At 39.0% G+C, this 27,606-nt stretch overlaps 1 protein-coding gene across 1 annotated transcript in view; it reads right to left on the bottom strand.

The window, feature by feature from the left end:
• Positions 1 to 27,606, bottom strand: part of ABCC4 (ATP binding cassette subfamily C member 4 (PEL blood group)) — a 153,985-nt gene that overhangs the window by 19,646 nt on the left and 106,733 nt on the right. The window contains 9 exon segments of the mRNA XM_075741447.1: positions 900 to 1,005; positions 7,273 to 7,445; positions 7,917 to 8,006; positions 11,703 to 11,858; positions 16,051 to 16,242; positions 18,410 to 18,510; positions 19,998 to 20,108; positions 24,119 to 24,238; positions 24,878 to 25,028. Coding sequence (XP_075597562.1) covers positions 900 to 1,005; positions 7,273 to 7,445; positions 7,917 to 8,006; positions 11,703 to 11,858; positions 16,051 to 16,242; positions 18,410 to 18,510; positions 19,998 to 20,108; positions 24,119 to 24,238; positions 24,878 to 25,028 — 1,200 coding nt within the window.

Raw genomic sequence — 27,606 nt, 5'->3', positions numbered from 1 at the left:
CACAGTTTGCCCACTATGTCAGTTATTTCATTAACTGGCCGTGAAGAAAATGTTTGCAAAGGGCTCCTGTTCCTATTGCAGAAAATTGCAAAACTGCAGGCTGCACATAATTTCAAGGACACAAACCAGCTCGATTTCCTGAGAGCCTAGGGAAGACTATTGCCTTTATGAAAATAATCAGCAAGTACTTCCTAATTTCGATGCATGTGCAGTGCACCATGGGGCAGACAAGATGGCAGAGAGGGTATTTCACAGTGGCAGAGTATATCACTGCTCTCTTGAGAACAAAGATGGCAGAGGCTGCTAGATTGGTAGTGCTTCATCTCTTCTGTCTGAACCTTGTTTTAGAAAGCTGGCCATGTTCATTACCTTGCCAGTCTCGTTCCACTTCTCCCACCACCACACCCTTGCCCCAGGGCAGCTGCTGCCTCCATGTCTCCTGCCCCAGAACCTCTACCACTTCCTCCTCACACATCCCACAGCACTAACTATTGTCACTGCCTCCCTCAGCCCACCGAGACTGAATTAACCTGACCCAATCCAGCTGACTCTGTCCAGAGCCTCTTGGGTGTGTCTTCACAGGTTCCTAGTGCTGGCAGAGTTTATTCGCTCAGGTCTGCTGCTGCGCCTCACCTGCAATGAGTTCATGCCTTGCAGGTTGGAAACCACAGGGCCAGACAATGTAAGAAGTCTTTTCAGGTCGTTACTTCTACAGTTGTATGAGTTGCAAATCACAGTAACTAGGATAACTAAGTTAACTAGCATAAGTCTAAAGTACAACTTAAACCTGTGCTCACTTTTGGATCAAAATTAAGAAGCAAGAATAAATAACATTGTTCTTCAGGGGAAAAAAAAGAAAAAGAAAAAAAAGAAGAATTTTAAGCAGTTAACTGTCTTACCATAATCCTGTCACTGTCAATAATGGTGTTCAAGCGGTGTGCAATGGTCAGCACTGTGCAGTGCGCAAACTTTTCCCGGATCGTCTTTTGAATGAACTCATCTGTTCTGAAACACAGCAAGAGCAATGCAGACAAAAATAAGATGTTTGTATGGATAACTGAATGGCAGCCATCAAACATGACTGTATAGCAAGAAATACGCTTATGAAGTCATTACAGTGCTTCTTCCTCTTGTTATATTAGATGACTTGGAGACATATCATGAAATATACTCCAAAATCTATCCTCTAATACTTGAGGAGAAAAGAGTTTCTTCTTGCAAGTAGAGCAATAGGTTTCATTTCAGGAGACTAATTTCCCAGGCTTTGATTACAGAAAGAGGAAAAATTCTGCTGAGTCAGATATTCCTACGGATTTCTACATTAAAAAAAAGTCATTGTTGTTTTCTTTCAAGCTTTAGCTTGTACAAGCAGCAAAGAAAAGTTGTTGGAAGTAAATACCCTTCATTGCGAATCAACTGAAGAACAAACACAACACAGCCTATAACTAAGGTTCATGATTTCAGCTCCAAAAGGAGATCAAATAAAGGAGGTAAACTAAAGTAGGACTGGAGTAGCTCAACAACAAGAGCTCGAGCTCTGCTTGAATACAGAAAAAAGAAAACTTGGCATATTCCGTAAAACAAAAGTGTTAACTGGAACGCACAACCCAAGCAAAGGAATAAAAGCTTTCAAGTTAAGAGCCTCAACCTACTATATGAATTAACCACCTAAGAAAAGGCTATCAGGAGGACACATATGACTTGTAAAGAATGAAAACTAAGAGCACAGACACTAGGTTTAACTGGTAACTGTCACAAAGTTGAGAACCATGAAAAGGAAATAAAATTATAGCAAAAGATACATAAGACACTAAAATTTTCTTTAGTTGTATAAACAAGCATTAAGGAAAAGAGGTGCGATACTCCTAAAACTGGAGATTGTTCAAGTAACTAACTTTACAAGAGAAGCATTGACATCACCTAACTTAGAGTACACCAGTCAGGCTTAAATGTGGAAATCTATGTAGTCCTCTCCGTAGTCAAGGAAAGGGGAAAGGCACGGCTGGAAGGTGAATCCGAGCTCCTGAATTAGGCAGCCATCAGGTGATGAATGCCCTCTAGAGGCACTTGACAGCCCACATTGCACAGGAAGCCTTGGTTCCCAACCTCAGCGCCAAGCAAGGCCATGTGAATACTCACATATTGCCCATCAGCCTTCAAAACACATGATGAGTGGGGACAATGGAGAAAAAGGTACAGAAACTAAAATTATCATCCAAGATAGAAAGAACACAAAGAACTCAAAATATACTGGGGTTAGTTGGACAAAGGAAGCTCCAGCCTAGAAGTCAGGCACCTGAAGGCATGGGTCTCATTTCCAGGATTTCTATTAAACCATGCAATTGTACTTTTATATATAATGACTGGAGAATAATAAATGCTGTAAGACAGGGTTAAAACAAGACAAAGGAGATATCTAGATAAACCGGTGTATTTAGGCAGTCATGTGAGCTTCAACCAGCTGCTTGCAAAGCCTTAATTCTTCAAGTTGTTAAAAGTAACTGGAAAATCAAATAAAATACAAGAAAGATTCATGCAACACATGTCTTCCTCTGACAAATTATTTTTTAGACAGAAGTAGTGCTCTACATTGAATCTGTCTGCACATGATAAATATTTGGTATCACTTCATAAATTAAGCAAAAAGAATTGTTCTGATGCCACCATGTCAGGAGGCATTAACAATAAAAAGTGGACACAGACAACTTTGGAAGAATAGGATGACTTAGAGGAATAGAGTAACCATTAGGTTTCCACAGTAGAAAGTACAAGCTCTTGCTCTGAAGGACTGACCATAACTTCTGTTACAAACTACGTTTAAACAATCAGCATAACAAAGGAATAGACAGATCCCTGCTGATGACAGGATGAATCATCAGAGAGAAGGAAGACATAAACAGTTAAGTAAGACTTCCCTTGCATGCCGACTGTCATCTTCTTCTGGGGTAAGAAACACTTCAGCTCTGTCACGAGCTTAAGACAATCAGGTTCTGGGCTGCAGTCTGAGGCGGCTTGGCCCTTCTGCTCCTAATTCCTAAAAGACGCTAAAGAACATGGTGGGAAGCAGGTGTTCCTCAACTCCTCCTTTTGAACCAGGGCGAGTATGCAATCAGGGAAAGAGACAGGGGAAGTCATGACAGAGCCAGGCTCTTTAGCCCTGTGTGTTCACAGTCTCCTTAAGAAAAGCAAGTTGTTCATCATTAATGCCCCACATCACAGCAATAGCCATGCTTTGACCCCAGCGTTAATGCATGTATCTTTCTTTGCTATCTTCTCAGCAATGCCTCAATGACCTGACTACTCCTACTTTCAAAAGAAAAAAAATCAGGGCCATACAGGAAAACACTCAGTAGGGAAGAGGCTTATATAGACAGCAGGATGTGTTCTCTGCAATGGTTAGAGTAGCAAAACAGAAACAAAAGATTCAATACTCCCTAGAATTATGTAAAGAAAGCCTTTTTCTTTCCTTATAGTTAAGCTCAAGGTGAGGTTTCCTGCAGAGCTACTACAGAGCACAGAGAATCACAGCTTGCTCACAGATTTTGAAAACAACTTTTTAAAGGGCTCAAAATTATTAGTAACTCTCCGGTTATTCCTGCTGTTATCTGAGGAGAATGCCTCACCCTTGAACATCCCTGTCCTCTGCATTCATTTATTACATCTTCCTATATTATGTGCATTCCTTATAGCACCACCTCTTCCTACATTTACAATAGAAACCATTTCTCATTCTTAGGTAGCTACTATCAAACTATTATCTTAAACAGGTATTTCTTGAATATAAGCTTATCCCGAACAAGAAACTGCTGGGCATATTGTGGGTATGACAAATGTTCTAAAATGAGACTACAAAGTAATCAGAAACAGACCTAAACAGTAATCAGAAACAGACCTTCAAATATGACAGTATGAAATCTCATGCAGACATTGCCGCTGACAGGGACTTGACCCGATCCTCTTTATGGTTCACGGTAGATCTTGGAGTATAGTTTTTGGGGTGATAGGCAAAAGAACAATCAGTAACCTCTGGATGAATCTCAGGGGAAGGTAGGAAAGGCAAGAAAATCTAAAAGACTGAGAAAAGGATCTGTGTACAGAATTACGTGACAGAGTGTAAAGACTATATCACACTCCAGTTAGAGCTGTCTACTCTCTAGAAAAGTGCCAAAGGAAGCAGCATTTCTGTCCTTTTTTCAGGGTATAAACAGACTCTTTGTGGCACTTACCCACACCGAGAATGTGGCCAGGCAAGTCCCAAGTGATTCCATCACCCACCTCAGTGGATCAAACCCCATCATCTTTCAGGCACATTAAAAACCAAAGATGCAACCTGAATACCAAAACCAGGGATGCTGGATGACAAAAGCTCAACCCTAATCTGATTATATGAAAATGGGAACCACGATACTCCCCATTGCAAAGAACAATACAATAAGAAAGCACAAAATGGTGGTATAGCTATCCCACTGGCACCACGGGTTGAGGATCTAACACCAAGTTTCACAGCAACCCAAGATCTGGTGTAACCTAAATTAGTTGACTGTGTAAAAAGAAAACTATCTAAAGAGCAAGAATAAATACGACCTGAATGAGAAGCAACCAAGCTGCTGAAAAGAACACTGGATAAGTCATTATCTTCAGTCTAATGTCCTCCTGGGATTGTCCTGGAAGCGTATCTCTCACTACGCAATTCCTGAGTGGCTTTGGATCATTTCTCCAAAAGAGAAAGAGTTACAGATAGCAGTTAGATGTAACAAAAGGTTAAACATTACAAGGTTAACCTGGCTAATGAACTGAACTATGTGCAACACCTGTTTTTACCAGACTCAATGAACAACCAATGTAAAAACGTGGTGGTGGACTGGTCCCCAAAAGTTCTGTCCTTTATAAGCAGTAAAAATACAAGTTAATGCATAATACTGTAGTCAGTGCGCAGAAAGCTTAGTAAGTTCAACTTAGTATTTAAAAAAAGTCTGTTACTAAGAATTTTGTTTCAATATATCACTAAAGTGTCTACAGAAAGATTTTTAGCAATTCTGCTCCAGATTTTGTGCAACTTTCCAGAGTGACTCCATTCTTCAGGGTGAGAATGCTGGCTTCAGGACCAAGAAGATAAGATCAAATTAAATGTCTGTCAACCATCATGTAAAACACACAAGTGGTCTGACTTAGGGCAACCTTCTTCATGGGAAGCTCCTTCTCTCTCTCATGACAGCATGGTCACCCCTGCAGCACACAGAGCAACTGGTACCTACGAGGAGCAAAGGGCATAAGGGTACACATGGGAGCTGGAAGATGTAAGGAGGGAGAAGGATGAACTCCAAATCCTTCCCTTTACTCCTTTGCTCAGCAAAGCAGACAAGAATGGCCTAGCTGAGCTGGAGAAACATGGCAGGGAGCCCCTCAGCCCTCGGGAAGGTACGCTGCACACCTCTCACCCTGCTGTCACATCCACTGCCTTGTGGCACCTCACTCTTCCGTCTGCTCCTCCCACCCGCAAACCCTGCCTGCCTTCTCACATTTGCTTCCCAGTTGAACTGGAGAAGGGACACTGTTACAGCAGTGGTTGAGGCAAAGAGATCAAGAGGCAGAAAAACAAAAAAAAGAAATAATATCTCCAGAGCTGGCGGCAGCTCGCCACGGTTTCCTATCCCAGGTGCTTGATACGATGTGTGCTTGCCACCAGGCTAGAGACTATGGTGCCAGGTATGGGGGTTGCGCATCAGAAGAGGAGGAGGTTTTCCTTACATGCCAAAAATGCCTCCCTAACTGCTCAGTTAAGCAACCCACATCACCATTTCCTGATGAGCATCCTATCAGATCGCACAGCTGAAAAATACTTGGCTCTAGTTTAGCAACACATTAAGGAAAAGGTAATAATGACTGTAATGCAAACTGAATTCAAAGAAGAAGTTCCAAGTTATTATTTGTATTGTTATGCCTAGAGTTGATACAAACAAACATTTGCCTTATTATAATATATATTGCAGCACACATTAATCAAGATCAATTAAATGGATAGTGCAAGTTGAGAACACACACATGTGAGATGCCAAAACAGGGAGGATGGGTAAGATGGTATTAAATTTCCACAGCAATGATTAATCACAGTTAATCTATCAGTGCTCAGGCAAAAATAAACTAATAGTCAAAAAAAAGAAAAAAAAAAGATAAAAAGAGAACCTCTGGGAAGGGAATGCACTTCTCTAAAGGTTTTAGAAATACACTGTCAGCTGAACTGCAAAGCTACCCTAGTGGCACCACTTCTCCCCCAAGAAGATGTTATAAAAATGAGTCACGCCCAGATGACATACAAAATCCTTAATGCATCTGTTTGAGGGACTTGCTGTGTTATTGTCCTCTTTGGACTCTGACTTCTCCCTCAAGCCATAGTTTGTTGGAACTATATATTCAGCTCAGACTAATTGATGCAGTACATTTGCAGTATTGTTTCCAAAATATTTCCACCAGCTTTTCAAATGTTTCAAAAAATTAACAGTGGGGGTACTTAGCTATTGGAACAATTTAACAAGGGTTGTCATTGAAATTTTTTTCTATTGAGGTTGGATGTTCTTCTAGAAGTACACTCTAGTTCAAACAGGAATGAATTCAGGAAAGTTCTGCCGGCCTGAGTTATACACAAAATAATGAATGATAAATGAGTCCCTTCTGTAGCTTTAAACATCTCCAAATCTGTTTTGCAATTCCTGTGGTGTTTAGGACAGCTTACCTTCCCCCCCCAACCCTATTTTATCTATCTGTAACTTATTATATCAGCATCTGAAGGGAAAGCATCTCATAACCAGAAGTATTCAGTTTTGCTTATAGCCATTTTTCACCTTTCTAGTTTTGTTTTGTTGGAAATTAATTAATTAATTCTTATTTATTTATTTGCAAGGAGCATTTCTTACAGAAATCAACAGAACTCAACTTGCTTCATGGCTATTCTGATGTTACTGATGTGCATTTCCAAGGAGGTTTTTGTTTTCTTGTCTATGGCTGCAGGATAAATAAACTTTGAATATTAATTTCCCTACTCTATGCAATGCACTGAAATTAGGGATATTTTGAGTACTTAGTTTATATCATCTGCTCTGTAGCCAAAGCTCAACTGCCTCATTTTGAATAGACAATTATGTTGGTATCACTAAAAACGTAAAATAGCAATACAAACTACAAGAAATCCAAAGCATTTATATTCATCTCTACAGTACAGATGATCATATTAGAAGGAAAACCAGATCATCTTAACGTGATAGATTTTGTTTTTACCTTGGGTCCACATTTGCTGTTGCTTCATCGATGATAAGGATCCGATTTTTTTTTAGAACCGCTCTGGCAAGACACACCAGCTGTCTCTGACCAACACTAAAATTAGACCCAGATTCTGCCAGCTGCGTCTCCATTTTATTAGGTAGATCTTCCACAACCTCCTTCAGTTGCACCTGTTGACATGTCAACATATTGTAGGATGAGTAACTCCCTTTTAAATCAGCTATTGTGTCTCTGATGACACAACAATAAGTATGCAAGGTTTACCTATTAGATTCTGACACAAAATGAGTGAGTGCCAAGTTGGATTACACAGTGTGTCAGTTATTAGAATTCTAAAAACATTAAAGCACATTGTTAAGAATCTATTAATGTTCATTAAAACTAAGATATGAATCAAAACGTAACCAAAGCATCATCCCAAAGGATAATTTTTTCATAAAAGACTTATGTAACAATATACACATCTACACACACATGCACACACACATAGACAAATGGGCACACAACGATCTACCTTTTTCCATCAACAGCTATGCCCTTATCAAACCTGATGAAAACATCTAAAACCTAATGCACACAAGCACTGTAGCGTCATTTGGCTTGTAAATATCAGATGTAGATTATTAGATTTAATAAGTCACCTCTTCCAAGGCATTCCACAGCTCTTCATCGGTGTATTCATTGAAAGGATCTAAATTTTTCCTCATAGTTCCAGTGAATAAAACAGGCTCCTAAAACCCAGTAAAATTAGCATTCCATTATAAACACAGGTTTTATATTGCAATAGGTAATTCAATAATAATCAGAACTAACCTATTTCAACAATAGCACAGAAATATTCAATGACAAGCTATCTTTTATGAAATCCAAAGGAGTATTTCACAACAGCATGCTTAAAGTCTGTATGAAGATAGTTTACCCAACAGGACAGGTCTGTTTGCAAATTGCTGTACACAGTTATGTCGGTACTCAAACGGGCATTTACATGCCACTGTTTTGATGCCACAAGCTATATATATATGCTTACATGAAATCATTGCTATCCTCCTGGTATTGTTAATGAAAACCAGCAACTACCACTGTCAATGAGCTCACACTCCTAAATTACATTTGGGCAGTTTTGAAAATTTGTTTTTGAAGTACGTAAACCAGAGAGGAATCAAAGACCTCACAATGCCTTTCTGGCAAGTTTTGTTCTACTTCAGTTCCCGGTCAGATCAATAACAGATCATTAATAAAACTGGCACAAATCCATTCACACTGGAAAACGTAGTGTTTGAGAAGTGGGAAGACAACTTTTGGTCCAGAACGGCTTAAGCAACAGATCAGTACTCACTAATGTGAGTTGCCAGACCTGAGAGTCAAGCACTGACACGACTTTAGGACTAAACTCCTCTTAATACCACACATAAAGACAACAACAAGTCAAAAGCTGTAATAGTGCTAATCATAAATGGAGACCATTCATTACATTGTCAGTTGTCTTTAAATTGGAGAAATCTTATGCAAAATGTTTTCTTTCTTTCTCCCGTAAGAAATAAAGTCGAACTTACACTGGATAACTTCAGCTTATTCCAAGATTAACCTCTGTTGTGACTTATGCCCCATCTAACCCTAGTGATGCCCAGCTCCACAGGGCTGCAGCAAATCAGAACAGAATTTAGACCTTAGCCCTTTTATTGTGTCTTCATTTCTAAACTACTCTGAACAGTATAAAAGGATTAACAAAGACAGAACATGCCACAAGCAATGTAAAAGAACGTATGCATTTCTTGACATAACATGCCAATTATTTGAAACTATCTATTGCATTAGCATCATGTCACTAAAAACCTGTTGAACAAAAGGATTAAAAAAAAAATAACAGGTTAAAGAACATTTTTCTTCAAAAACACATAGAAAGTCATTTGTTTAACAAATGACCATTTGGTGTGTTTTGAAGGTATTGTTACATTTATTTTCCTTTTCAATTCATTTTTACAGGTTGGCAAAATAAGAGGCTGAATTTATAAAGTGTTCATAACTATTATAAAAGTCCTAACAACAGACATGTACTGCAACAGAAGATAAGCATATTTTTTAATTATCATTTCTGACACAGATTATTATTTAAAATAGTCTGGTTTATGAGAGGAAAGTAATAAGACAAACCTGTAAATAATTGTTGTAAAAATGCTTGCAGACAGGGAGGCAGACAACATTTGCATAGAAAAGATTTACAAACACAACCTTCACACAGCTCCATCCAAGCAAGCAATTAGAAGCCCAAGCACATTTTTATTTCTCCAGGTAGGTATTTAAACTTACATATAAGAAAACTTTGGTCTCACCTCATCACTCTCTAGGAATGATTCTGTTTAGCATGTTTTATGTTACAATTTTAATAAGCATCTCTCCCTCTGGTTTCTTAGCTTCCCACATAATTATGAAGATATTTGCTGCAAAATAACTACCTGATGTTACATTACTATTTCTATTAGTGACACTACTATTAATGCAGCACAAGACAATGCCTATCACTCAGTTCACTATAGTATAAACCTCATCCCAAACCCTCCTCTTCTTCTTACCACCACCACATCAGTTTTGCTCATTTTTAGTGGAAACAAGTCTACCCTTATGTGAAAAAGGAATGCTACCTGCTAGCCTTGGGACACTTAAAACCTTTTGAGACCATGACGAAAACCTTATCATACAAACTTGACAAAAGTCACAGAATTCAACTGGATTAAAATAGTTTTACAATCGTGTCAATAGATCAATGTATGAAAAAAAACCCCAACGTATAATTAAATGCAGTGAACTCTGAGCATCTGCATCACTCAACATGTAGAAACTGTATTTGACCAGCAGTTTTCCTGTCTCAGTACTGTTTTATTCAACTGGGTTGAATTCTAGAAATCACCCGCAATAGCTACAGGCAATGCTTTCAAAAAGCTGTAGACCTTGAATGAACTGATGATCATCTACATTCAGAAAAGAATGCTGCACACAAACAAAAAATTAGAACTTAAGTCTACATAAAGTCCTCTTCACATACAAAAGATGACTAGTTCCAGTGAGTACCTCCACTGTGCAATAACAAAGCCTTCAGCATGCAGAAACAAAAGACATCCTGCATTAGGCAACAACCCAATTGCTGGGGGAGTATCTTTTTCTTTTTTTTTTTTTTTATAATAGCATACCTGCTTCTTTTCTCTGACTCCTATTCTTGGGAAAGGAAAAAAAACCAGCCCAGGGAATCAAGAAAGGCTTGATTATCACTGTTCATTACCATTTTTATCAGATTTTCAATTTAAAGAAAGTAATACACTCTGAATGCCATCCTGCCAACAGGCTAGCAAACATTCAGATACCAAGATAGCGTAAGGACTCTAAATACAGCTTCTGTAATAAAATAGAGATCTGAGAATTAATGATAAACATGGCAAATAAATTCCTCTGGTTTCCAGCCTACCTTCTAGAACATCTACCTATCTACCTTCTAGAACATCCCAAATTATTTGCCAAAAGCATGATTTTGCATTTGCAGCATGTAAGTTTTTCCCTCTTCCTCCCTCTCCGGTGGAGAGCAAATGATCATGGAACAGATGAGAGTTCTTATGAAAGATGGTGACCTGCACAGGCTCTGCCTTCAGGAAGTTTTGAGGTTATACACAACCCTGGTCTGAGTCAATGTCTCATTTGAAAGTATGACCATAGAAGAGAAGACCTGTGACCTACAGGACTTCTTGGAACATCCCTTCTGCTCCAGCACCAGAGATGAGGCTATTCCCAACATCATGATAGGTTTTTTCCTGCATTGCGGCCTTCCCTGCGTTCAGCTTCTAAAGCTCACCAGAACCAAGTTTCTGTTTATGGATCTTAAGGACCTACTCTTTTCTCCATTCCACTGCTCTCCTCCTGTCCAACTTTCTCCAAATAATGGAAAGACTGGTAGCTCACTTCTAGTTGGCGCGTTTGCTCTTTCTAGATCTAGCCTCAGTCAGTTCGCACAGGGGTGAGCAGAGAGGTGACAGTAGTCCCTCAAATTCCCTTACTAAGGAAGGTTCAGGCAAAGCATCAGGCAGGAATTGCTGCCAAAGGATCAAGTGACTTCAGAGAACTGCTGAAGCTTGGTATATTCCTGTCAAATATTGTCTGCTCTTTCCCAGACTATAGGAGGACAGCATGCTGCTAACATACCTACTCACAAGTATTCCAGAGGAAGAGAGGAGACAAAACTAGGAAGAAAATGCTCGAGTCCCCAGAGCTGATTCTGTTTATCTTAAAATAATCAAGACCTTACTCAAGTTAGAGTAATGCCTCGCTAAAGTTTCTATGTCTGCTGCATACAGGGGTGCAGGGGGACCATATCCCAGCAAAGCATTTTAAATACTACAGCATTCGATTGAAAATGTTTGTATCAGACCACGTCACTCTCTTACCTGAGGTATAATTGAAATTTTCTTCCGCAAGTCATGGAGTCCTAGCTCTGACGTCAAGTACTTATCAATCCAAATCCTTCCTTCAGGTTCCGCCAAGCGAAAGAGGGCTGCTATCAGAGAACTTTTCCCAGCTCCGGTTCTTCCCACTATTCCAACCTATGGAGCAAGCCAAGCTTTTACAATTAAACCATGAGCTTCGCAGGATAAATTAGTATGTCAAACGACAGTTTTACAACATCACAGGATTTATAGTAGAACAAGCACCACATAAAACTTCTTTATAATTAACATTTTTTCAAGAGGAAAAAACCTCCCCCCCAGATCAGTTTGGATTCAGGTGACATTTGGATACCCAACAATTTCTTGGATTATATTCAAAGAGGAAAGATTTTTCCTTAATGTGTGGCGTTTCATTGTGTAAACAAGATGAAGTGGCTTGGTGTATAGAGTAATGTGATTCAAGGCTGCTAATTTTTATACTAAACCTGGTTTGCTGGGTGATGTTAGGCAAATCATTTCAGGCATGCACCTACTTCTCAATCCAAAATCCCATAAAACACTTTAGGGAACAATATATGAGCAGTATTCCCATTTTAAATAACTGACACTGACTTTGGTTAGTATGGTTAAGGTGAAGTACTTCAAATTAGTCAAACTCTAAAGCCATTATAAAGCCAAAACTAGCAGGAGGATTATAAACTGTATTCATGCTTCAGACAGCTTCAACAGAGAGGACACAAGTACTGAAACTACAAGGCCATGAGAGCAAGCTGCAGTTCCCTTCCAAGAAGGAGAAACAATGAATACTAAAATCACAGTGATTCAGGCTTCTGTATGTTCCCAAAGAAAAATCAGAAGCTATATACAAAGTGAAGAAATAATGCTTTCAGAAAAAAGGGCAAAGACAATGCAAAATATGGGATTGCTAACTTTAATGACAAAGGGTTAGGACCTACAAATATTTCATATGAACCCAGCACTTGGGAGAAAGTAGGCCCATTAATAAATGAGAGGAGACATATAATTAGTGGTGATTAAATACTACTTGAACAGCAAGCTTTTTTTTTTTTTTTAATGTTGTCTTCAGGTAAAGGATTCTTAGAGAAGACAATGTACAGTAATCAATTGTATCAGAGAAGGTGATAGGCGTAACCCTCCACACAGATCTGATCTGGCAGGATTTGTTATTTCCTGCACTCAGTTCTAATCGCTGTATTTCCAGAAAGAAATCAACACATTGGAAAGAGTTCAGAGAAGTTCAACATAAAATTAATATGGGTTGGAGATACTGATTTGATGAGGAAGGATTTACGAGGATTAAACGTGTACAATATAGCCTGGCGAAGTGATTGGGGTGCAGAAGGGAGGAATAAGCACGAAAACCTTCATGAGTATACGTACAGACACCAGAGGGCAATTACCCACTGCCTGAGACTCAGATGTTTGCAGTAATGACTGCTGGAATGAAATTAAGCACAGGAAACATTACACGGAAGAGCAAGAAGAAACTTTCTAACAGTCAGAGATACTAAGCTCAGACAAAGCAGTAGTGCCCACATTTGATCAAAAATACACAACACACTAAAAAAGTAGACTGCAAGGAGCAACTTACACTGCGTAATCTAAAAGGTATTTTCTACTTCTATTTTCCAATTCAACAATTTAACCCAACAATTCATTACTGTACTATTGTATATAGACTAATTAACATTTATACAGTGCTTATTATTAAAGATACAGCCTAATTTAAGCAAATCTGTTACAACAAATGATAAAATGTCTACTATTCTAAATTATATCAGTGAAACAAAGGAAAAATACTTCTGAACAGTTTCACTACAGCTCAGAAAGAAAATGCTGAATGGAGAACACAGACACCCAGAGTTGTGAAAACAAAAGTTCAATTGTTCCTCTGTAAATGTCAGTGATATAAAGTATTGTATTAAGGATATTAAAAAAAACATAAAAAAAATACATTGATACTTAAAATAAAAATGCAGCTGCTCTGCATATTGTCAAAATTCCACTTTCAGTTTGGCATCAAATGAAAGGACTATGCTCTTCAGTATTTAGAGGAATCTATTTGTATTTTTGGTCCAATTGACTAGAGGCTGCTGAAAATTGACGTGAATTTGAAACAGCTCTCAGTATACACATTTATTTATTTATTTTTAATACACTGTATTCCTCAGAGGCCCATGTTCATAGCCAGTGCAAATACAGCAACGGTCTGCAAATGGAAGTCCCAGCCACCTAACAGGAATCACACGGCCAGGACTTTGTTGCCCAATGTAAGCCGTGTGCGTACACAGGACTACACCTGCTACGCTGGGCTTATCATTACTCAAGCGTCACTCGTACTTCAAAGTAGAGCTGCACAAAAAATGAGAGTGAGATTTACAGCATGTCAGCTACTCCACTGAAACGGCCTATGTCTTTGTTATCCCTCAGGCAACCTCCCTTTCGTGCTACGCTGTGAGAGCATTTATGTGAACAGCTGCCATGCCGTAAATCTAGACCCTCACCCTCCTAACTTTTTCATGTAGCCATACTCTCAGATTTAGGATCTGTCAGGACAAGGTGCACTTAACGATATATTAGTCAATAAGCATTCATAAGCACCCTACAACAAAGATAGTGGTGTTTAAAACCCAAGGCTGCATATGCTAACTAACCTTCTCCTGCTGCAGCTATAGTAGCTGAAGAGGTTTATCATGGGCAGCTGCTGGCAGAGCTCCTTACGTGAGCATACCTCCTCCATCCTTACTATACCTACAGCTTCCCAAACCGGGCACTGGGGTGGCTACAAGAAAAACTACAAGCACGGCAGAAATTTAAAATCATTCATCCTGCCAGTACCACTGCAGCCACCAGAAGTCTCTACGAGCCAGGGGTATGAACAGGCGTAAGAGTTCTCACTGACAGCTGCACGGGCAGGCTATCTGGAAACCTGGTTCTAAACAGAGGCTTCTCCATAATTAAAACCCATATAAGGAGTGCAGACGCTTGGGAGATTTACACAGTGGCAGTCTACTGCAGGATTGTGCAAAACATCACAGAAAACAAACACAAAGTTCTTGGCAATAGTTTCAAGCTGGGCAAATTCACTTCAGGATGACAAAACCACAGCATAACCACTCAGCAAAAATAAATACCCCCAGTCATCCCTCCCCCTCCTGCCCCCACCAAGGACTGAGTCATACACTGCTGATGCCTCTTGCTTCCGTATTTTATTTTATTTTATTTCTCTCTCACACTAAGAAATGTAAATCTTCTTGTCTGCTATTAGGCTGGAGTGACATATAACAGCTAGAGAGATGGCCCATGGGCAAGAAAAGTAGAGAGTGTATAAACAGCCCTTTTGCTCTTCTTCTTAAACACCATTTTTAACTCGCCCATACCTAATTCCATGAGATCATCTCCATGCAGCAAAGTTGGGTTGAATTCTTCTAACATGCATGTTATTAAAAAGGTCCACTTGAGGAACGAAACAGATTTGGGACTGAATGGAAAAGCATGTTACAAATGAGGCCAGGGCAATGATTGTAGAGAGTTGAACCAGCCTCCTAGGGAAGATATCCTAATCAAAAAACTACACGTGCATTTGAAATGTAGCAAAGCATGAATTAACACTGCAGGGCTCTAATTTAATTTTGTCTGTGGGGGAGACTTTCCCTGCAGCACTCTTTCAGTTGGGATAGTGTCAAAATTGGGAAGGAAGAGTCAAATTTGCAGAGGAGGAAGAGTTTTATTTCTGTGTTTCTTTTAGCTACCAATCTAATTAATGGCAATAGTTAATTGGATTGGTAGCCGAAAGGAACTGAAATAAAATCCCCAATTCTAAAGTTATGCAACTGATTTGTATTTCTTTCTTCTCTCTTCCATTCGGGGCTCTGTGCAAGAGCATGTACATTCCTTATTTTCAAGGAATGTCTCTGCTCACCTTGTCTGTTGACAGAAGGTCTTTCATTCCATTCATGTTCCCTCTATTGATTCCCCAGTTTCCTAATGCAGCTCCATTTGCTTTAGATGTGAACAAACATCTTGCACTTAGTCTGCCACTTTCATCACTGATGAAACTCAAATTTTATCACAAAACTATCAAATATGTTTAACCCTTTGTTTAGACAGACAGAAATGGCATGCTCCCACACACATTTATGCAACACTTACAGGAAATAAATAGGCTCCAACTTTTGTTATTAAATATGATTAAGGGTTATTTTTTAAAAGAACACTCACTACTTTCCTAAAATCCATGTATTTTATAATGTATTTTTATGGCACAGCTTCCTGTCAACTTATCACCTTCACTTCTGTGAACGGCCAAAGACAGCCAGATACATACCTTTTCTTTTGGTTTAATTAAAACAGACAAATGTCTTAACACCAGAGGTCCATCTAGACTGTAAGTGAAGTTAACATTTTCAAATGCTATCATTCCTTGGCTTGGCCATTCAGGTGGTGGATGCTTGTTGGTCTCCCAAGGAGCTTCTTTTTCAAGTTCTGTGTATTCCATTACTCTTTCTACTGATATCATCTAAGGGGAGGAAAGAAGACATGTACATGCAGTAAGCTGAAATTGATGTATATTGCAAATATTGCATGCATATATGTGTGTGTGTGTGTGTAAGTGTGTGTGTCTTTTACTATAAAGATTCAATGGAAACTATTTCAGAGTTTTTCTTTTAAGCACAAATAAGTGTATTTGGTACCATCCTATGCTTACTTCATAGAACTGAAAAAGTGAAAAGAATGCATCTCATGTCCTACTACAGACCTGAAGCTATCATGATACATAAATCCATACACAAGCATTCTTTTCTAACCAGTGGGATTAATTACAAATCTAAATACGTGCATAAGTATTAAGAAATTTAAACTATGAGAGTTGTCAGTCTTGGCTAAGGTGACACCATTTCATTGTGCATTGGGAAGACAAAGCTAGAAATTAAACTGCCCTATGAGCTACAGGCAGACGTACAATAGTTACTAGCATCAAGTTACTGGCTTCATCATTCCTTTTTTTTGTCCTCATCATAACCGCTGCGCTCACCTCTAGCAAATCTTTTAAATATCTTTGTCACAAGCAGCTCCACAATCCAAGATAGCTGTCACCATATTACTAGTGACTTATATGCAATAAAACTTCTTTTCCTATGTATTTTATGTCAGATATGAAAGAAACTGCAATATTTGCTGATGCCTCTAATCTTACAGGAAGGAAGAGAAACACAAGTTGAGCTATTGAGGCACTTTCTTCCCCTTGGGCAAATAAGAAGAGTTCTGTTTAGGCTCTGGTGTGCATGCTCACCCATACATCTTCTCAATACAATTAACTGTATTTGATGGTATCCACTCACAGATGGATTCTGAAAAAAAATAATCATAAAGATAGCCAGTAGGCTTATGCTGCCTGGAGTGGCTTTAAGGGCAGACGTCACCAGGCACCAAGTTCTCTGACCTCACTGCCACCTACGCTTTCCACATTACAAAATAAGCTCCAAGGAAAAGCATATAAAGAAAGAATGACAGAGTAGAATAGAGAGGAAATGTTCTTGCCTCCTCCAAATGTAGTCAGCCTTTAATAACAAGGAATTTTTGGTGGATGTCCACCTGTCAAAGAAGTTGATGCTAATCACAGCTCCATAAAATGATCAGCATTCCACATCAAAGCCACCTTAGTGAATGGCAAGCCTTTTTCCTCCAAAGTATTTCTGAATCACAGCCTCCAAGAGATTAACATACTACATAAGAGAGTTCCACAGATTGACACTTCCAAAACTTCCCAACTGGTATGAAAAAACCTGAAAGCTTTCTTCCCATTTCTAACCAAAGACTGTCACTACTAGTTTATTCATGTCTGAAAAATGCTCTCAAGAAGCAAAGTGCTAGACAAAAAAATATAAATCTAACATTCTTATTAATTTTATCTGTTATTAAACATGGCTTTGTAACTTTCACAAAAGTATGGTCAGCAAATCATAATTACAAGCAACCTTCAGATGTCAACACAACAAAACAAAAACCAGGTTTATGCTCAGTATGTTCTTTTTATAGTCTTTTTCTTATATATTAACTTGAGAAAGTAAATAGGCAAACTAGAACATGCTAGTAAATATTATAAATCGGTAGAAGGCATTTTACTTTACGTATTTTGGAAAAAACACAATTCTCTCAGCTGAATATAAACAAATACTTTCAAATATTTGTTAACTTACAACAAATTAAGAAGATGTAAGCCTTTACAACAAATTAACAGGACCCTAAAAAATGCCATGAGGAATATAAATAGAATTTTAAAATGCAACGATAAATAATGATAAATGAAAAATCCAAAATCTAAAAAAATAATATAAAAAAATCTTAGGGATTACTTTCTTGTAATTTTAGCAAGTTGCAATGCAATTGTCTACACTGTAACTAGACAGTCTCCTTTCTGCTGTAAAGGGAGATTATAAAGCCTCCCTTACTATGAATGGAGAGGGACAGTCATCGGGCACAATTCAATTCAACAGACATTCCAAATCAGTCAGACAAATTATACCCTAGAAGAGGCTATTTTTATTTATGAACTGTACGTAGTGCCTCAATCGCTTGCTAAGGTGTTAATGTCCTAAGTTAATTAAGAAGAATCCCATCCTTAAGGCCTCATGTCACAACCACGTAAAGGAACCAAGAGGTGAAAAGGAAGAAATAAACGTTACCAGGTTTTCAACTTCAGCACTTTGTCTAACACCCCACTGGAATGTTCCCATGAGGGTGATTGCATAGGATAGCGCCAAACCAACCTGCCCCGCGTTCAAAGCTGCAGAACAAAGGAAAAAGAGAATCACATAGGCACACTGGTAATTACACAAAATCCTAGTTAACTTCACTTTCATGAGGTTACTTACATGATGGAAGCATCACAGCCAAAATTTTGTATGGTTACACCATACTTGCCATCTGTGCAATGAGTAGCTCCAGGCAGAATAGCTACTTGCTGCATTTTTTTGGTACATTTTGGAAATTGTCTGTATATTTGTAAAGATAATCCCAGTTCTCTTTGGCCTGGCATTTTATCTAAAAACTGAGGTTCAGTCTCAAGACCATATTTACGTAGCTTGTTAGGGTCATCCCTATCTGGTTGAGCATTAGTAACTTTTCCCTTTTTTTAGGGAATTAGATCAGCCCCTAAACCTAAGCAAAAACTGAGCATGAAATGATTTCAAAGTAAGTTACGAATGTTTACATCAACTTTGTACTTTTGTGAGTGATCAGATAAAATAACAGGACAGAGTATTTCTTCCCCTGTTTATATAAGCATTTATTGTGTTCAGAGGGTCTACTCTCACAAATTAAATGAATTGTGGCTGCCCCAATATTAAGCATGATTGTCCTCTGACTTACTTGAACTTTATCCTAGCACAGCTCTATTGACTTCAAGAGAGCTACTCCTTATCCAGAGGCAAGGAAAGATTCAGGACCATTGTTTTGACTTGTCTTTTTGCATTCTAATAACATCAAACCTAGCTCAAAATTTTCAGTGTTGGGCAGCACAGAGCGTTCAAATTTTAAGACACACATGCATATACAGAACTTATCCAAAAGGAAAAAGAAAAGAAACAAAAATAGCAAATTAGCACTAATTTTCATGTCCAAGATAATTACTTCTTCCTTCATATTTTAGATGACTATCTCATTCTAGTATATCTAACCCAATTACATCCTGGATGATGCATACACTAATGACAGTTCCTGAGTGACAGTGAACATAAAATGTGTTATTACGAGGTGATTTTCTTTCTGGAACTGGCCTATCCTGCTGATCCAAGATATTAGAAGAGTATCCCTAGGAATTTCAGCTTGCCTTTTGGCCTACTGTACCATGTGTAGAAAGGAAAAAAGTTGTTAAGAAGCAACTCTGTGGGTGTTTCAGCATGAAAAGCAAAGCCCTGTAGGCCCAAAAAAGAAAGGCAGATTTAGGGAAAAAGAAGATGATTTATTTGTTGTTATTGTTCTGAAAGCCAGAATCTCAAAAGGAAAACTACAGATCTGCAAGTCTGTTTGCGCATTTGGGAATGAGGGTAGCTGTGTGCCTAAGACGGGAAGAAGTCTGAACTGCCTCCAGGATTTGCAGGAAAGCAGAAACAGCCCCAATGCCCTAGACTGAGGAAAAGATCATGATCTAGAAAGAAACATTTAACTTAATTACAGTTCTTAAACAATTAGAAACAGCAATCTATGAAAAAGAATTAGACATTACTATACATGGTAATTACTGGTTGAACTTTTTCTAACATTTGTACTTACTCTTGGCGAGAAGCAGGGAACCAAAAGCTACCACTATAACAAAAATGGCACAGATGGCATCCAGACGCACAGCAAACCATCTCGAGGTTGTCAAAAATAGAAACCAGGCCTCTAAAGTGTATTTCACAAAGACATAAAAACAGTGGATTATTAGAAAACTAAGCTGAATAATTATTAGTAAATTAATTCATGTTAATATTATAAGTCAATTAAAAAACCAAACATTGCCATCTTCAAGTGCACGTCTGTACAGACTGATGATAAGAATATTGTCTGGTTTTCCTGAAATGGTCTAACCTACTTTTCACACTAATAGCAACCACAATAGCAACCACAGTGAGTATAACATACGGTGATAGCAAGAAAAATAGTCAAGGCCTGAAGCATGGTCCATTTATTTAAAATAGAAGTCTTTTTTTTTAGCTCTAGTGGACTTGGGACTCTTACATGAAAAGCAGAAGTACAACTATATTTGCTGTAGCTGGACTACAGTGTACAGGCTTTTAGCTAGAAGATATCACCACACAAATGTCAGAGCCAAGACTTTAGAAGGCAGCTGCAGCTGGTTAAGCTCCCATAAGCGCTACTCAATACAGCCAGTGTTGCTACAGAGCTACTCAGTTGACTGAAGGCATGTATGTACTTTCGGGGAAGCTCACAGGTGGATATCTCCACTGGGCACTCACATCCAGGTGTCCACAATTTGGTGCTAAATTCCATTCCAGATAGATCTGCTACAGGACAAGATACAGGAGATGGCAGGAAAAGATATTGCAATACAGAAGGCAAAGCGTTTGAATTCAGGGCCAAAACCAGACGTCAAGTAGCCATAACAAAGTATGGCATTATTTATTGCTTAGGCTGCAGTCAGATGAATTGTTCCAGCTGCTACCAAGTCACAGCAGAAGGTTACTATTCCAACCCTTTCTGCATTGCTTGTTATTACTCCATGCTAAAGATCAGTGCTGTTTCAAGTGCTTCAACATTCCTTAGCCCAGTGCTGGGAAAGATTCAGACTGAAAAAATTCTGCCTTTTATAAAAAAAGGGAGGAGGCAAGTCTGGTTTTAAGCCAGATCATTTTCAATAGCCAGATTACGGAGTGATCAAATCAACAATTCAGCCAACAGAACTCCATGCAACTTCTGGATAGCAGCAGAGGGAAAAAGTAAGGACAAACAGGTTGCCCAGGGAGGTTGTAGATGGCCCCTCCCTGGCAGTGTTCAAAGCCAGGTTGGATGGGGCTTTGGGCGACGTGGTCTAATGGAGGGTGTCCCTGCCTATGGCAGGGGGGCTGGAACTAGATGATCTTTAAGGTCCTTTCCAACCCAAACCACTCCATGATTCTATGACAAGAGGCAGTCAGACAAGGTCCAGAGCTGGTAACCTCTTAGTCCCATTTACATCAACTCTAACTGTATATGCCTGACCACGCATTTAGCAGCTGGTTTCATGAAACAAGGTATTTGATATGGTCTAATGGACAGTCATACACCTAGGCACATGGAACGACGTATGCAGAAGAGAGCACTGCATCAAGTCACGAGCCTAGTTCCAGAAATTGAATTCGCCATGATAAAGTAGGCACCTCTCTGAAACCCAGGAGCCAAGTGTCCCTGGAAACAGCCTATGGCAGCTTCCTAGTGAAGCTACCATCATTTTTGGTGCAACAGTGTACTTGTAAGACCAGAAAATGGGACACTGGGGTTGCAGATTTTTCAGTTCCAAGGTTTTGCTCCATTGATCCCCTTATCCAGGAAGGTGCACTAAACTGCCAGCTTGAGATGGGTCATTCTTCAATCTCCCTATGTAACCGGGGTCACTGCGCATGCAGGAAGGAATATGGCAGTTGTGGGGACTAAAAAAGACTAATCATGGTGCAACTTCTGATGACTCATGAGCTTGCTTATAGAGATGTTGCACTGGCAGGAAGGAAACTTGGTTTGGTCAAACCTCAGCATGCCTTTTAGATGTTTTTTATCTAAAGATTATTTAATATCAAATTCATAGGCATCCCTGAAAGAGGGTTTGAGGCTCAGGCCTAAATAGAGAGGCCAAAAGTGGTAAACAAAACCATTGCTGGTTGGGTCAGCCTTCTGCAATGCAGGAAAGAATTTAAAACTCTCTGGGAGACTTAAGAACCCAGGACTCCAACTTTGTGAGCTAGTATGAAAGGTATCCTCTTCTATTGGCTGTTTGCACACACTTAGTATCAAAGAATCATTCCAGGTGGAAGCAACATTAGGAGGTCTCCAGTTCAACCTCCTGCTCCAAGCAGCATCAGCTCTGAGGTCAGACCATGTTGCTCTATGCTTTATGCAGTTTGAGTCTTGAAAATCAACATGGATGGAGCCTGCACAACGTCTCTGGGCAACTTATTCCTCTGCTTGACCATCCTCATAGTGAAAGAGTTTTTCCTTATAGCCAGGTTAAATCTTTCTTGCTACAACTTATACCCATTTTCTTGCTCCTCCCACCATGTACCACTGTGAAGAGCCTGACTATCGTTTTGGTAATGTCTTTGCAGGTACTGGAAGGCAGCTATTAAATCCTCTGTAAGCCCTCTTTTCTGTGAGTTGAACAAGCCTGGTTTCCTCAGCCTCTCTGCACAAGGAGATCTCTCCTGTTAGTTCCCTGACCATCTCAGTAGCCCCTCCACTGAACTCACTCCAGTTTGTTAGAGTGTTTCCTGCATCTGGGGTCCAAAACTGTATACAGTATTCCAGATATGGGCTAACAAGTGCTGAGGGGGATAATCACTTCCCTCCTTCCACTGGCTGTGCTCCTGTTAATACAGCCCAGATGTTGCTGGCCTTCTCTGCTGCCCAGGCACACTTCTGGCTCATATTCCTTCCGAGGACCAAAAACCACACACACACGAAGCAAGCTGGTATACCCCACATACTCTGGTGGGAAAGACACCAAGATGAAGCGTGTAGGTACACAAGAGTGCAACTATAAGCACTGAAGCTTGATCTCAAAAGCCGGTTCCTGAACTGCAGGAGAGGTGTTACTGACAGTTTTGTTAGAGAGATGCATAAAATCGACCAGAAAATAGTATGTTTATGTTCCTTAGATCTGACCTTAAAATACAAGAAAATATTTCTTTTAAAGGTCATGGTCCTCTTTGTACAGCGAAAATTTTATATGCAGTTTATCGACTAAAGATATCTTTCAATACAAAGCTTAAAAAACAATTTTGTGTTCCCTCGCTATCACCTCCTGTAAAATTGATTTGGTCAGAAAACTAGCAACTTGAAAAATTTAAGAAATTCAAAGCTAGAGGTGCCTCCCTTGAAAATATGTTTCCCCAGTCACAAGTTACTGGGGCTCAACATGGAGGTCAGTGTGCACAATTCTACAGCCTGTGCTAAACTGTACTTCAGAAAAGATCAACTGGTCTGGTCTGAAACCTTAGAAGTCTATAAATTACAAAAAAGCCATAGAATATACTCCTATGCCTTATGACAGCAGAAATTCAAGATCTTACCTAACAAAGACGAAATTGCAAACTTGCATTCTGCTGCATCTTTAAAAACATTGTAATGGAGAACACTGAATTGACAGAAGGTAAAGAATCACAGCGCAAACCTGAATTATATGACTTACGCTTGCAGAATACTAATATTTTATACCTTTTGGTCATGCCATATATTAGATTTGAGCCCTGAAAGCTGCTCAAAGTAAAAAAGAAGTGAGATTTATGAAACTTTTCCAAGATGATTTATATTAATCATCTGTGTTCACCCCTTGCACACTAATTAATATTAAATGCTTCATAATATTAGCTTGTTCCCCCCCTGCCTCTTGTTAAAGATGGAATCCAGGTAAAAGTCAAAAATTATTCTTTAAATATTCTTATCAGACATACTTTAAAATGTTTATCTTGGACATTGTTAAAATGTATGTGTGGGTATCTCAAAATATATTACAGCCCAAAGTAAACTCTCAAAATCTAGATAGATAATAATGTTTTGTTCTAATAGAGAAATTTTACCCTAAAGAGACAAACGCAAAGCTCCTACTGATTTTAATGTACATTATATACATGTCACTGAGGGCATGAGATATTTCCCTCCTACAGAGCAAAGTATTTAATTTTTCACGTCAATTCATCACAAACCTGAGTGGAGGTCTTGGTGTGCATCAAATAATTTTTGAAATCTTTCCTCCGCTTTCAAAGCCCGAATAGTCCAAAGTCCCTGGAGAGATGACGACAAGTGGGAGAACACTGGACTTCGAGCTACAAAGGGAAATGAGAGTAACTTAGTAATAGCTGAAGGACAACATTTAATTCTTTTTTAACCACACTAATCTTTAAGCCTACTACTTTATATTTAAACATACAAGTTACTGTACTGTATCCTTTTAGAATAAATATGCAATATCTTTAACCAAAGCCTGCTTACTCAATTAGAATCAGTCAGACAGCCAGGCAGATTAATTTATACAAAAATGTCTTACATTTTTAACAATAGCTGTCACTGTAGAAATTTTTTGAGCTTTATTAATGACATGAGGCACCCATGTTTGTTATTCATAATGCTTAACATTTCATATCATAGTTAAGCTAAAGTCAGGCACAGGAGTCAGATTAGGTCAGAAACTCCATTAGTATGTGCATGCAAGGCCTCAAAGACCAGCAACTTAGCATGTTCTTAACTAGCTTTACTTACAGATAGTTAAACTGACATACCTAAGGTTTATCATTACGCAAAACAGGAGTTAAGCATGTAATTCACTAGTTGGGAACCTAGGCAATAAGGAAGTTATTTGCATAGCAAAAGAAAGAAATCTTTGATGGATTGTCTACAAAATACTAGTGTTTCACATAATAATAAGCAGGGTTCAAACTAACATTAAGTCTCGCCAAACTACATACTTGTGGATTCTAGACGTTTAATATCTCTTGAAGTGTCTAAAAAATATCGTCGAAGAAAAATGAAAAGAATAAATAGTGGAATTAAGGGGATGAGTATCCAAGGAATCACTGCCACAGCCACAGCCACCACACCAAAAATCTGTAGGAGAGTCTGCAACACAATAGAAACAAAATAAAAAACTCTTTGCCAGAAGAATTTAATTTAGAACAAGTACAAAACTATTTAACACTACTGAAACACTTAAATATTTAACATAACCACCAAATTTAAGAGTAGATACATTGTATAACATATGAGCAACATCTATTTTTAAGCAACTTGAAGAATTTACAGTAATACCTGATTTGACTGATTGTGCAGTTTAGAGTTTTCCTCTGCATTATTTGTTCTTTAAGAAATGTCTTTACAAAACTGGTTGACTGAACATTAGTGTCTTTCTCTGTGGACTATTCTGTGACTGCTGTAACAACGTAATAGATAATTAAAGAAACAGACAACTAATCTTTAATGGATCCAGGCTATCTGTTGAATCAGGGATAAGTTTCTTCAGTCCAGGTAAAAAGAAACAGTTGAAAGACTGACTTTTGGTTGAAAGACTTGACAGTTAAAAAAGTGACTTTTAACACAGGCTCATAACCGTTCCCTAAAACCAACTTTGTCCCATTTAGAAAGAAAACGCAGTACCAGAGAAAGTGAGCTTTCCCTTCCCAAAGGATTGCATTTGGAAACGTTACAAATAAGAAGAAAATGTTAAACATTACAAGAAGTGTCTTGCAAGAGGCTCGTTTTACCAAGTTTACTTCAGAGTACGAGACGGCTAGGCTAAACCTGAATTTACTCTTAGAAAACTAGATATAATGTGGAATGAAGCTTTGTTGCTTAGGATAGTGGATCCTGGCCCAACTTTCTGAATTAAATCTCCCATTTCCTGCAAGCTACTTCACATCTTTCACATCAAACTGTCAGTTTGAATACACTATGAAAAGCATTATCTGCATACAAATTTCTTTCAGAACACCAGCTCTGTGTGTGTATATATGTATGTATGGCAGGAGTCCTGGCATACTGAAATCAGGGTGTGCCCATTTGCTCCTTAAAAAAGGAGCGGAAAAAAAAACCCCGTACAAAAAGAAAGTAATTCTGTACAAAACCCAGACAACTGAAATTCTGGCTCACACTAAATTCCTGTATTATTTTCATTAACAAGTTCCTTTGAAATGACAATATTTTCTAAAAGGCCTCCGTTTTATGGAGGAGCCTCCGTCATCATCATCACGTACAACGCACCAGTAGATTTCAGCTGAATTTTGTGGCTGCCTGATTTTTGGATGCCAAAAGCGCATTAGTGACCACTGGGTCCCGAGAATGTGTCTTACAGCAAAAAGGCTTCCGTCCCTTTTATCTATGTATCGAGTTGGCAAAGTTAAGCAACGTGTCAGCTAAGGTCGGATACCAGAGAGATACCTGCATTTTCAAATGCTTTCAGTGGAAATGCCCATGAAACATTATGGTTCCTCTTGCGCTTCTGGTAACCGCCCGCACCCACCCCACCACCACCCCCCCCGCCAAAGCCAAACCCGAGCACAACCTTTTCCCCTACATCTGTTTTTTTTTCTCTTGAGGCTTCTCTAACTTTAATCTCACCTGACCAAAGAGCAAACCCGCACACCTTACACATTACGACTGCATGAGTCAGCACAATGTAGTCGTCGGCTCTAGGCAAGATCTTAGCTCACGATAGAAGATTTATCAGTATAATAGCCTTGCGTCTCATAGATCCTGAAAGCACATTATAGGGTCTCATAAATCTATTAAGGAAAATAGCTATAGGGTAGGTATGGGGTAGGAGCTCTGAAGGAAGCTGCATTACCACTACACTGCTCATCTGTGGGTTAAGGTGTTGACAGCATCGTGTTGTTTGACCTTCCAGATACATACAGTAGATTGCAAACATTTTACCTAGATTTCATCATGAGGAGGTAAGGTGGCAGCGAGAGTGCACGGTATTTCACTTGGATCAATTATGCACACGGTTATGTCAGCACAAAGCAAAACAAAGCACCCTGCCTCCTCACCACTGCTGCCATCAGCCCTTCTCTACCTTCTACTTCTCTGGCATTCTTCAAAACCCTGTAAGCATGTTTCATTTTTATTGTGGGGTGAGGAGAAAAGAAATAAAGATTCCTGACCACCAAATTTTCTCCTGTCTAGATCACTGTTTTCTCCAGTACTGTTCGTTGTCTCCGCCAAGTCTGTCAGCCATCCACACGCTAGCTAATTTCTAAAGGCTCCCTCACCTCCATCCTCATTGGCAAATGGAGATTGAAGTCTGTTCCTTCCTTCTGACAACTCAGTCTCAAATCTGCTTTATATGCCTGCTGCCTTCCCCTTCACCCTCCATCAGCTCCTAGGCAGTCACAAAAAAAGCAGTTTCTGAAGGACTTTTGTCTCCTCGTACCATCAGCCACAAACCTGAAGTGTTGAGGAAAGCTGCTTCAAGGAAAAGAATTCCAAGGAAAATAAATGCTTCTTAATAAAAAATAAAAAAGCCAAACTGAAATTTTAGTGATGATAATCTACAATATGTTGCAAAGTGCCGGTGGGAGTGGGAGTAGAACTATTAGGATCCAGCTAATGTAAACAAAGCATTACTACGGTGAAAATATAGAGAAGGAAAAGATGGTTAGGATGACTAAAGTAAAAATCTGGCACCGCCTTTGGAAGGAAT

Source organism: Balearica regulorum, chromosome 1 (genome assembly GCF_011004875.1).
Source record: "Balearica regulorum gibbericeps isolate bBalReg1 chromosome 1, bBalReg1.pri, whole genome shotgun sequence".
Lineage (NCBI taxonomy): Eukaryota > Metazoa > Chordata > Aves > Gruiformes > Gruidae > Balearica > Balearica regulorum.
This window is presented reverse-complemented; position numbering and strand designations above follow the sequence as displayed.